Source organism: Limulus polyphemus, unplaced genomic scaffold, assembly GCF_000517525.1.
Source record: "Limulus polyphemus unplaced genomic scaffold, Limulus_polyphemus-2.1.2 Scaffold83, whole genome shotgun sequence".
Taxonomy (NCBI): domain Eukaryota; kingdom Metazoa; phylum Arthropoda; class Merostomata; order Xiphosura; family Limulidae; genus Limulus; species Limulus polyphemus.
In genome coordinates, this window is record NW_013665693.1 from 128,936 (window position 1) to 142,527 (window position 13,592).

General features: G+C 32.0%; 1 protein-coding gene across 1 annotated transcript in view; it reads left to right on the forward strand.

Annotated features, from left to right (window-relative positions):
• The window catches only part of LOC106467737 (SLAIN motif-containing protein 2-like), a 58,609-nt gene that overhangs the window by 27,159 nt on the left and 17,858 nt on the right, over positions 1 to 13,592 (forward strand). The window contains exons 4-8 of the mRNA XM_022396639.1: positions 2,485 to 2,503; positions 4,752 to 4,955; positions 5,628 to 5,672; positions 7,634 to 7,753; positions 13,478 to 13,588. Coding sequence (XP_022252347.1) covers positions 2,485 to 2,503; positions 4,752 to 4,955; positions 5,628 to 5,672; positions 7,634 to 7,753; positions 13,478 to 13,588 — 499 coding nt within the window. The remainder of the gene's footprint in view (positions 1 to 2,484; positions 2,504 to 4,751; positions 4,956 to 5,627; positions 5,673 to 7,633; positions 7,754 to 13,477; positions 13,589 to 13,592) is intronic.

The following is a 13,592-nucleotide window of genomic DNA, read 5'->3' on the forward strand; positions in this document are numbered from 1 at the left end:
GATCTCAGGAGAAATTCTGGAATGTTTTTACCAACCTTTTTTTTTCTACTAATAATTTTCTGGAAATAATTCACTGTTATTTGCTTTGCATCTCAGTCTTGCAAATGCTTGAAATAGTCTGTTAAAAAAGTGTGTAAATAGTAAGTGACTAGGGTGGCTGATCATTGTTTGAGAAGAAAATGATGGAAAAATGTGGTTTTGCTTCATCCCCAGTGACTCCAACAAAGAAAAGTTTATAGCAAGCGGAAGCTTTAGACATGAGTATTCACAAAAGTTCAATGATATTGTATTATCCTCAAAGTGCTACTTACAGGACTCTTAATCAGTAGTACACTGCAATTAGTAAGTATTAAGTAAAACATAATTATTAGTGATACCATTTTATATTATTTTTCTCTTGTCCTGGTAGGGATTACTATTTTTCAAAATTTAATGTTGGCAGGTTTGCATCTTTGAACCTGCTGGTTCCAATTATTTTAAATAAGCATTGTAACAATCACATAAGTTGCATGCCCCTGTTTGTTTTTTTTTACCTGCTTGCCAGGTTTATGCAATTATTCGAGAGAGAATGTTTTATCAACTGTTTAGATGAGTGATTAACTATTAATCTATAACTTATGAGTATCGATCACATCAATTAGTGTCACAGAAAGTAATTATTTTATTAGTTTTCAATTATTACTCTGTTTGATTATTTCAACCATCAAAGACTCGTGAGAATAATCAATTAGTTGGATCTAATAAATCAATGGGCCCGATGATTAATGGATCATAAAATTTCCCTAATTGCCTTGCTGTACTATTTTTTTTTGTATAATATTGAGATGTGCATGACATCAGGCAACTGTTCACAGCTTCATAATTATAACATTCTTTGAAATGAATATTTGCTGTGACCTTTTGCTTTTTGTATAACTGTAATTATGCATTTAATATCCTTCTTGATAGTTTTAAAACTGTCATATCCCTCGAACTAAACGAGTTTTCAGAACAAACTTTTGCCACTTCTACAGTTTTACCACTGAAGAGGAATTCAAAATTCTTTTCATTTTCAAAGTTTTATTTTCTTTCTTTCGTTCTTTTTCTATACTTTAATGCACAACTGCGTGTTCTGGTCTTAGCAGCAGCATTCTGAATTGTTTGCATTCAGATGGAACACTGTTCCATTTGACTGAATACAAAAACCATGCGTATGATGAACAACAGTAATTTTAGATGCTTGATAACCAACTGCAGGTGATTTTATGGTAGTCTATTTCTTTTTCTTCTTAGCTGTAGGTGAATAAGTATATTCTGAGATTACTTCTGTGTGTTGAAGCTTTTCTTTTCTACAGGATTCTGCATTTCATACCTTTTTCTTATAGTTGTTGGATTTCTCTAGACCAATAGTGCACAAACTTTTTATGCCCCCCATCTCCTTGCACCTTGTATAATCTCTTTGTACACACACACATATATATACTGCACATTTCATTTTCTCCTGTTAATTGTCGTTACTATATTACTTAGTAATAGCAGTATTTGTAATATAGTTTTTAAAACTTCTTAATTTGTACATTTAGGTGTAATTCATATGCCCGTATATTTGTAGTTGCACACCCCTTCTACCAATCTTCTGTGTTACCCGTATGGGGTTGCACCCCACATTTGCACAACTTGATTTTAGACAAGGAGTCTTTAGCTCCATTCACTGCAAGGATAGCTAGCTGCTTACAAGTCACACATAATAGCTAGATCATCAGATGATGTTTTATGGGTGTCACAATTGAAAGTGTCTATACCACTTAAGATTGCATTTAGATCTGAAGGGAAATTGAATGCAACTAGCCCTGATCTTAGACTGATGTCCTTGACATGGCCTTTTGGAGAGTAGAAGAACATAACACCCACCATTTCAAAGAGGTTCATCAGATGGCTCATTTGTTATGCTTTATTTTAGCTGTTTGGTATCTTTTTTTTTTCAATAGTCCATTTTGCAAGGGTTTGGAAGACTCTAGGTGAGTCAGTCTTTTTGCACAGGGTGACTAGATTCAGGTTTACTTTAGTGGAGAAATAATTTTTCCAGGGTCTTTCAGTTAAAGAATTTTTTTGTATCATCCCAAGTTCATCCAATTTTGTCTCCATTTGAAGTGTTGTTGATCTTTTAAATCAAAATTATATTTCAACTTTTTAAATATTGTTTGGCAGTATGATTTTTTGTAAAACTGTATGTGAACTACCAAGCATTTTTGACATTCAAGAAATGGTATAACACATGGATGTTAGGATTCCACAGATGAGTTTGCCAGCTCTACTTTGAACTGACCAGTTTTTCAGCGACATTTCTGAGATCTGGGCCTAGTTTTGTGAGACAAATTCCATGATTGGTCTTACAATAAGAGTGTATGTAGTTTGAAGTACCTTTGAACTTGCATCCCACGAAACCCCATACAATTTTTTCATGAGATTCAGCTTCTGTGATATGTTTCTTGAAACATAATTCAGGATCTAAAGTGTTGTCAAGGTATTTTGGGATTGATTATTATTTCTATATACTACTATACATCTGATGCTAAAGTTTAGAAAATAATTCCTGTTTCATCTATTTGTAGTGAACAGACAAAAATTAGTCTTTGATAAGTTTAAATGGAGTGTCAGATGTAAAGTTCCAATTCATAATGGCATCTAAGGATTGGTTTATATTGGTTTTAATGGACTTCTGAAGTGTAAAGCAGAAACAGTAGAGAGCTTAAATTCAGAGTCTTAGGAAACACCCTCGTGTAGTTTTTTTTTCTTTTCAAGTGGTTAGTGTTTAATTTCATTTTTATTTTTCTATATCTCAGGAAACCTTTTGTCTGTAAAAACACTCATCTTCAAGTATCTGTTTCATGAAGTTTGAATAGAAAGCAGTTTCTCCACACTTTATCAAATGCAGGTGGCACATCTATAAAGATAACATCTGTTGTATGAGGAAGGTTTTCCTGGATTCTGTCTATAATTGATTGTCGTGCATAGAAGAGTTGTTCTTTTATTAAATGTTTTTTTTTCCTGTTTTGGCTAGTTACCACAGTCTTGTATAAAATATTAGTCAGTGATAATGGTTGATAGCTTTTGCTGGTAGTTGCACCTTTTCCCTTCTTTACACAAGTGTAATCAATGAAATCTTTCGCATCTTTGGTGGTCTACATGTAGTCCAGATTTCATTTATGGTAATAAAAAGTTACTGTTTCATTTCAGGGCCTATGTTTCAAAGCATTTTCAAGCCTTTGGAAGATATCATCAGCTTGAAGGTTAAATTTTTGTTTTGGAAGGAATTTATGGACGTTTTTATTTCCTTTTATTTATCAGATGTATTATAATCCAGATTGCTTGTTTTACCATAATGGTTTGCTAGGATGTTAGCCGCTTCCTCATTAGTTGTGGCATGATTGCCTTCTTGTTTGAGGATATTTGACATTATTTTAGTATTTAAGATTTTTTTTCTTCTATTTCATATTATGAGAGAATTTTCATAGGGAGTGGAATCAAAATTTCAACATGTTTCTTCCTACTTTTGACATTTACATTTGTTGGTGGCTAGTTTGGATTTTGCTGTTGCTTGGTTTAGTTTGATATGATTATCATCATCATCATTTATTTCTTGTGCCTTATGGCAAAGATATGGCCTATTTCATAAATTTATTGATGTTACTTATTAGTTCATCCAGATCTTTTTTTCAGGATCATGATGTAGTTGAGTATGTAGCATCCAAGTATTGGTAAAGCAATTCTAGGATCCTCTATAGAAATTTCATCTCATTTTTTGAACCTGGTTATTCTGAAAAGATTTTTTTTTCAAGGATTTAACAATAGGCTTGTGATCACTAATAGAAATCAGGAGTATTGTCCATTCACATTATTCTGCTAGATAATAACTATCATGGACAAGTATAAGGCAGACCGAGTTGCATGGGTTTCCGAGTAATATATCTTAATTCCATCATTAAGATCTTAAGGTTGATGCAGAGATCTTCTACATTTTGATGAAGGATGTTTTCTTTCCACATGGGTTTTTTTTGCATTGAAGTCACCAGCAATCAGAACATCTTTTGAATATGTAATATTAGATTGGTACTGAATATTGACCTGTCTGTATGATAAACATCTATATTAGCTGGGACTGATCTGGAAGATGAGTAATGACTTCAGAGTTTTTATCATTCTCAGGGTCAATAGGTTGGCTAGTTCAATCATTTCAAATTGGCATCAGGGTTTTTGGTCAAGAATGCTATACCTCCTTTCATTCAATTTTCTCTATCTTTTGTGATTTTTACAAAATCTCTCAAACAGAGATTAATCTTTTTAGTCAGCTTTGATTCCTTTAATGCTGTGCTACGGGTGTTGTTTTTACGCAGGATGGCATTCAGCTTCTATATTTTTAATCTTCTTCCATCACAACTTAATTGTAAAATGTTCAGTGAATCTAGCTTAGTTGAATTAATAGATTGAATGAGCTTCTGATTTTTTCATTTTGGGTAATGAAAATTATTTTAGTTTTACTGTCTTAACATTAATAAATGGTTCGTAGACAATGTAATAAATATGTGTGAATTACATATAAATATTTTATTGTTCAGTGTAATGTTTGGCTTATTTTCAGAGATAAAGCTACAGTAGATTAAATGGTTTAGAAACATGGTAAAGAACCATTAGTTGTATGATGTATTTTAAGATATAAGATGATAGTGATATTTTAACGTAAAGGAATTGAAAATATTTTCTGTTACTCTTAGGATGCCGAGTTGTTGACTCCAGAACCTTTACTCGAAATCGAAGGAAAAGGGAAGGAGAAGTGAATTTACCTCCTGGTGCTATACCAGTAATTGAACCATTACAATATTGTTATCAAGGAAAAAGTGAAAATGGTGTGGCATTAGAAGATGATTCTCTTGCAGATGTCATAGATGTTCATGAGATAGCTAGACTTCAAGAAGAGAGTAAGTTTCTGATGTCAGTGTTCTTTTATTATTATTATTGCCATTACCTTTTAGATTTAATGAAAAAGTATATTGTTATATCATTTAAATTTTCTGTATGTGCATGTGTTTGTTGTAAGTAGAAATTCAGTTTGAGAAGAAATGTATGTATTAAAGAATAAGACTAAGGTTAATGCCTTTCTGAAATACTTTTACAAGTTTTTGCACATATATATAATTTTAGTTATGTGGGTAAATACTCAAATGAAATTTCATTTTGGATGAAGATAATTTGATGGATGATGACTCCATGTTAGAAGTCTGTTAATTTTGAACTGTCATTTAAGGAAGAAAGCTTGCTTTGTTTAATGAGGGCTGAAACATTTTTAGAAGCGTTTTTGCATTTCGTACAAAATGCAATAAAAGTTGATGTTTTTACAGTTTTATATATTTTTATAATATCTTCACTTGTTCAGTTAATCTTTACCTTGAAAATGAATGAATATTTGATTAATTTTATTCACATTTCAGAGTGCTGTTGTTTCATCAGTTTATTTACGAAATGTAGGTCCAAAGTTGGTATTTTATTATTTGTAATATCCTATTATGAAAGTGGAAGGTGCAGCTATTATGTCAATATTTATCTGTTGTTGTTTAAATATCTTTTTTAATTATTATTTTTTGTTTGTTTAGGTTTAAAGCAGTATTCTCCAGCAAGCACACCTAAAAGAAATTCAGGTGATTATCTAATATCCTTAAATGAAATCAACTATTCAAGATATGTATTTTAGGTTTGCTGATGACAAAAATACTGTTTAATGTGTGGTTCAAAAGACTACTTTATTAAACTTTGAATTATTTCAGATAAATCTAATCAGTTAAATGCAGTATTACTTTATGCTATGATGATGATGATGAAAAAATTAATCATTAAAAACACCTAAAAAACATAAACCAAAGGATATGTGACATTTAGAAGTACTGCTACTCACAATAAAAGTTATGAGTTGCATTTTTATCTGTGAAAAAGATTGAGTAAATACAGAATTTAAATAAAAAAATCAAAAACAGTTGTATGTTTCACAAATACTTCATTTATTAATGACCATGGTTTCTTCAGTAAACGCATCATCAGGAACAGCAAGTTTCTCATCTCAATCGTCATTTGGCTATGTCTTTTGTCTCTTGGTTTTTGTACCTTTCTAGTAGATATCTTAAAAGCTGGCATGGGGTGGATCTGCATATTTTTTGCTATTTTTTTCACCTTCATCACATCATTATAAAATAGTAGTTGATTAGATAATTAATTATCCATGATTAGTGAAACTTGAAAAGCTCCTAACAAGGCACACAGTTTTCCTTATACCTTTATTATTTATTTGAATCTTTTTGGTAAACCAAACTTCAAATTTGACCATAAAAGACTAGCTTTCTAGTATGTGATTTATTGTTCTCTTTTATTTTTAGAAATATTGCAACTTTTCTTTAAAAGTCCAAAACGTATTTTATTTGTAAGTGGAATAGGTACATAAATGCATAAAGCTCATTACAGCAGTCTTTTACTAACCATTTAAAACTTTCATTCACAAAGATTAAAATTATTTTAAAAAAAATTCTTTGTTTTCCTCAATTCTTTACATAATTAAAACACAAAGAAAAAAAACATACATAATGTGTTTTCTGAACATGAAATGAAACAAAATACTGTCCAAATACTTTCTCGACACTTTGCAACAACAGTAACATTTACTAATTCTAAAATAACACACGTTTTCCACTTGAAACATTAGCCACTTAATAGCCTCTGCAGAAAAGTTAATTATATTTATGAGAAAAAAAAAAGTACTTTCTTAATGTGAAAAACATTATCATATCAAAATTGTTTGAGATAATGTTTTATATGGAACAAACCAAAAGTTTGTATACACAAAATTAAAAATGGTGTTTGAATTATTTTATTATGTTAAGCTTACTCTGTTTTTATTTGTTATGACATCTCTAGGTGAACCTTGTCATTTATGGTTTTAAATAGATTTGGTGGCTGATTCTTCAAAGTACCTTAGCAGTAGAAATGAAATGTGCATTCTTTTAGGTGCTTGCATCATTTTTTTTAGAAAATTTACATGATCGGGGCTGAGCTGCCTTTGCCTCTTAATTTCTTTCAGTTAAAAACATACTTTTTCACACACAACCAGAACACGAAATGTATTTGAAAGTCTGTACAGTAGTGCAAAGAACAACAGCTTATACCTATAGCATCAGGATTAGCATTACACATACAGGAAAATACTGTAGTAGGAACTGGTTATTGAAATTGGTATTAAAGATACTAAAAAATTTTACCTTATTTTGCTTGTAGCATTACTTCATGTTATTGTTCATATAAAATACTTTAGTATAAAGAAAAAATGTTGTTAGTGAGTTACTTTGAAATATCTTTCATTTTAACAAAATCTGTAGTAGTTCAATAAGAGGTGAGTTTAAAGGAGTTATAGTAACATACATTGAATTGGTAATTAGTTTCAAACTGGTCTCTTGCTTAATTTAAGCTCTGGCAGGATTATGTTTTAAAACTATGCTTTTTGTTTTAATAACTCAATTTTAACACTGCTATAGAGTGAAACACTGAACTATTTAACTAGGCAGCAAACTGCTTGGTATACCTTATTTTAGTAACATGTAACTTATTCATAATTTAGTGAGCAGCTTGTCTGGGAGGAGATCTGGTTCACCTTTGAGTTCCACTTCTGACATTGATGGACAAGACTACCAAGCTCAACATCCAGTTAGTCCCTGTGCTGCTCAATCTTGTAACAATGGTAGGATTTTCTTTTTAATTTAATGGAACATGAAAGTAATATTGTTTTTTAGATATTGTAATGCTCTCAACTGAAGTGAATTGAACTTTTTGATTGAGTACAAATAAATGCCAATTAGTAAATAATTCCACATTATTTTGTACTTTGACCCATCGTCAGTTTTATACCTTGCACGATTATGATTTGTCGTGTTTTGGGACATTCTTTTGCTTCACTATTGGTTATCCTCATTCTGATTATTTTAAACAATATCACATACCTACTTTGACCTCATCCTTACCTCATGCCTCTTGTTTGAAGATATTTGACATTATTTTTGTATTTAAGAATATTTTATATCAGTTTTGTATTATGAGATAGCTTCCATAGGTGGCTATCTATAGTGGAATCAAGATTTTATCATATTTTTACCCACTTTTAGCATTTACAGTGTTTCTGTTCCTACATGGCTGTATGTTCCTTTGACACTTTTGCATGTTTTGTTGTGTTGCAAGGTGCTGATCTGCTGACTCTCTCTCTCTATTTATACACACACACACACACACACACGCATATACATATATATATAATGTCTTTGCAAGTATTTGTCTTGTTTCTCATTTAGGAGAAGCTTGCCAATAGGGGTTGATTAGATTTTAGCATCTTGTTTCGCTTCTGGTTTGTCATTCTCTTCTAGAGTTCTGAGTGTAATGTTTTTCAATGCTAGGTACATTTACTCGTATTTCTTGTATAGTCTAGCACCAGTGTAAGATGGTAGGTGTCTTATGACTTACCAATTGTCTCTGTTATGGATGACTTCTGTGTTCAAACTTTTGGGGCTCATCTCAGATATTTGTTTATTTGTGGATCCTTTCATCTGATATTTTCGAATTTTTTCTACAACAAGGGGATATTGATGTTGTACCTAATGTTTCCTCTGGGTGTGTACTTTTTTTGTGGTGCCAAAGACAACAGGAGAAAGAAGACTAGTGTTTGATCTTTTCTGTCTTACTTGTTATCTGTATATTCTTTCTTTCTAGTTGGAACCTATGAGAATCATGTGAAACTTTTTTTATTAAGGTTTTTGGATGATGAGTAGGGATTTCAGAGACACTTATTTACATGTCTTGTTTCACCCATTTTCACATGGTAGAGTGATTTCTCATTTATGGCCATCCTTTCTGATTTGGATTAAGCACTGTCTTCACACATGCATTTAAACTATTAACTGGTCTTCTACACACAACTCAATATTGATTGTCATCATTACATGGATGATCAGTGGACTGTCACTTGATGGTCACCTCACATTGAGTTGACCTCCCAGTTAGCATCTTTTTTGAGATGGATTGTTCATGAGTTCAAGTCTCAACTTGTGCATGTATTCAATCTCTTATTCATCGGAGGTTTGGTATTGATATTCTCTTAGGATCTTTACCCATCACCTTTGGTTTTACAATCCTTTGAGTTTTGGGTATGCATACTTTTCAAATATATCCTCTGATTTAGGAATGATGACTTCTCTTTATGTGACAATTCATATGGATTGCATTTTCTTTAGATAACATAAATGGGATCTTGCCCTTCCTTGGTGTTTATTCTTAGATATGTTGTTTATTGGAATTTTTTCTACTACTCTTGATAAACTTCAAGTGGGGCTCATTTGTGAAACACATGTTGTAGGTTCCCCTTTTATTCCAACTCCCGCAGATTTTTTTTTCACCGATATATTTCTCCATGGTTAGGGTGATGTGTTTAGAACCTGATATCTTTAGGGTTTGTTGTTTTCTTACATATTCCACTTTCATATTAATTAATTTTTAGAGATTTGGGCTATTCCACATGTTAGGAGTTCCTGCCCTAGTTACACCACTGCTGTGTTTTAGTACTCACAGACTTGTTAACTGTGGTTTTGGTAGGAGACATTCAGATTTTTTTTTTTCCATTCATGATTATCATACTCTTTTCTTTTTTCTAGGAAGGTTCTGAATGTACATCCTGATAAAGACTTCCTACCAGAGACTTGGGCTGCAAAAGTTGGTTACCACTGTTTTCTTTATATTGATCTCACAACCTTTGTTTGCTACATATTCTCTATTTGTTGGCTACATATACATTAGGTCTTTTTCTGAGCTGATATTTCATTGGTTGGGCAAATGGTTCAGTCTTCCCATGCCTAATGTATTTGCAACAGCAGTGCATCATCTTCTGGTTTCCAATTCTGGGTCTAGCTTCTCTAACAGTGTATATTTTGAGCCTGTCTTGAGAGAAATTATTTTCTCTGTCTTTTTTTTTTTTCTTTCTGATCCACTATGGTTTACACTCCTTTTGACTATCTCAGAGTAATCCTATTCCATGATTTTTTGATTCATTTTCGACTATGATTTTTGTCATCTACAGCTTCTTGGATGTTTGTTATAGGGTCCTTTGTTAGTAAAGCTGGCTTCTCTTCTTGGGTAGCTAGAATGTTTTCAGGTTCTTGCAGACGTTTCTCCCTGGCATTATACCAGTCTTGTTGGTCTGTCTTTTAGAGTTGGTATCTGTGGAATTCAGTTTCTTCTCTTTCTCCAACTCATTAATGGCTTGTCTCATTTTATTTCATGTATCTTTTTCATGTTTGAGGTTTGTATGTTTCTGTTGCTTACATGTTACAGAGCTGCAATCTCAGCCACTTTCAGTTGCCACAGAAGTAACATTCCTCTCTTGTTCCTACTTTTTTTTAGTACATCTTCCACAAGTACCTAGACATTTTTCTCAATGAGGTTTGAGTCTGGTCTTAAGTTGCTTAGCTTCTCCTTTTAAGTCCTTTGCAAGTTGTTTATTCTGCCATCTTTCCCTGAAGATGTATTCTATTGTTCACACCAAGTGGGAGACATTCAGATATATATTTTTTGCCATTGATGTTTCTCATACAATTCTTTTTTTTTTCTAGGAAGGCTTTGTACATATATATCGTGATAGAGACTTCCTACCAGAGACATGGGCTGCAAAAGTTGATCACCACTATTGTGTTACCTACTCTTGACTGACACTGGTTCTTCTTTTGACAGACATTTTCTATGTTTTGTCAGGGCTGTTTCTTCTTATTCTGGAAGAATGGAATCTTTTTGAGGGAATCATCATAATTGTTTGTACCTTAGGACGATTCTCATTCCATGGATCTTGCTCCATCCATATTAACAAATTGGGAACAGCTGATAGGTCTTGTTTATCATGATATTCCCTACCATCTTAAGCATGTATTTCAAGTTACATCTCATTCATCATTTGGCTATGTCTTTGGTGTCTTTGTCTTTATACCTTTTAAGTAGACATCTTAAATGCTGGCATGGAGTGGATCTCCATATTTTTTCACCTTCATCACATCATTATAAAATAGTAGTTGATTAGATAATTAATTATCCATGATTGGTGAAACTTGAAAAGCTCCTAACAAGGCACACAGTTTTCCTTATACCTTTATTATTTATTTGAGTGTTTTTGATAAAACAAACTTCAAATTGGATCATAAAAGACTAGCTTTCTAGTATTTAATATATTGTTCTCTTATTTTTAGAAATATTCCAACTTTTCTTTAAAAAGATTACAATTATTTTCAAAAAATTACATTGTATAAATTTGTAGACTAATATAAAACTATTTTTATCACTATTTGAAAACACAAAAATATATATCAATGGAAAATGCTTAAACATACCCAGTATTTCTGATGTGGAGTACAGGCTGATCTGCCATTTCCTCGTTAACATGGATAATCAATTCTGGAAATAGAAACGATTGAACAGTATAAGAGTGATTAATACATGTAGCTGGCCCAAGGATTATTTATATGAATGGTCACAATAATGTGAACAGGAACATGATGATACTGATCACAGCACTCCTAATGGATTGTGTTGACCCTATCAGGAGAGAATAATTGATTAATGAGCACGACCAATTAGCAAGTTTCATTAATTACCAGTCTGTCTACATCACAGGATCAATCTCAATGAGATAATCATAATCTCAATTTGAAATACCTATTTTACCACTTTGTGTGACCAGTTTTTTTAATATTTTGGTATTTATTTTTGTTCCTTTTATCTCTCAGTCCTCAGGAGGTAAGCACATTTGAGTGAACCTGTGTTAATAGACTTTTCAGCTCACTAGGTAAGGTAGTTATGAGGTAGAGATGGAAGACATCGTGGCTATATATCCCTGTTCCTTTACTAAGGACTCTCAACAGAATGTAACATATACATTTTATCCAAGTGTCACTTATTTCATTACTTATTGAAATCTGGTTGTTGTCCTGTCTCTTTTGTATAATGATTAAATTCTGTATATACAATACTCATTGAAAATATTCAATTCCTTACTTAACTCTAGAAACATATGGCCATCCTTATTCCACTTAACTGACTGACTGTGAAAAGAAAATGTTTTTGGTTTTAAACACTAGCTAGTAGGTGTCTTACTATATTTATTAATACACATAGATTCAAAATGTTTATGAGAGCCGCCCTTAAGAACACGGAAGTTTATCAGTGATGTGAAAAGATGGTACAGAAAGAATATGTGGAGAAACTATGAACACAAGTTTTTTTCATTTGTTTTTATAATGCTGAGAGGAGTTTGAATCTAATACTTACTAGTTTCTACATTTTCTAAGTTGAGATGATTTTTTTAATAGTTTGTTACAGATTAGCCTTGTAACATTTTAACATTGTGGTTGCTTGTCACTCGTTGAAATACAATAATTAGTTACATTAGTATTAAGGTTGAAAGACATATCTTAGTTATACAAGACAAAAAAAATGTTTAGTATAGCTGAATAATTTATGTAATGCTGAGTGGTACCCATTAACAAAAAAAAATTGTGTAAAGAATAATGTTAGATGATGTTCCCCTTCTTTCTTTTCTTATTAAATCCCTAATGACCTCAGTTGATGTTAATTGCATATCCTGCCTTTTGGAAGGTAATAATTGACTAATTTAATTGATAAGGTACTTGTCTTTAAATTCAAAACCAAAAGTCTATTAAAAGAAATGTGGAAATATGCCCTATTTTAGGGTGTTTTTAATCCCCTTCTCTAAAATAAAATAGTCCATGTACACTGTGAACAGTTTCCCATTACCATACAAAACATACAACAACCTACAATAAATAAGTCAGCCAACTCTGGGTGGTGCAAGCAAAAAGTATATAAAATAGTGGAAATGTGCACTATATTAGGGACTTTTTTTTATCCCTCTTCTCAGGCAAAAATCCTAAAATAAAATAGGCTTTGTACATCATTGAACAGTTTCCAGTTACCACACCAAAAAATACAATAATCGAACCAGCCAACTCTTTGTATAGGATGCTAAAACACACACACAATGGATGATCTTTATAACAAGGTGTATAATGATTTATGAAGTTGTGTGTGTATTATATTTGCTTGTAAATTCAAATCCTTACCAAATATTGTTTAATCAAAAATGTTTTGTTAAGTTAGATGGATTTATGAGAATTTCTTAAGGCCAGGTATTTCAAGACTTCACAGGTTTTTATGCAAATTTCATGTTTGTCTGTCACTAAAGTCTGAATGCTTAAAAGTAACAAAATTATGCTAACACTATTTCACCCATGCAAGATGTAATTGATAAAAATCATGTTACTAACTTGAGAAAAAGGTTTTATAGGCAGTAAATTTTGTATTATTGTTATCCTATTCTGTTTGAACATATGTAACTAATATCAAGGACTTGTGTGTACAGAATTACATGAAACACACCCAAATACAACAGCAGTACACAGCCGGATCTCCAATCATTCCAGCCCAACAAATAGTCATTATGGCTCCAACAATTCCCTAGATAATCCAACAGGTAT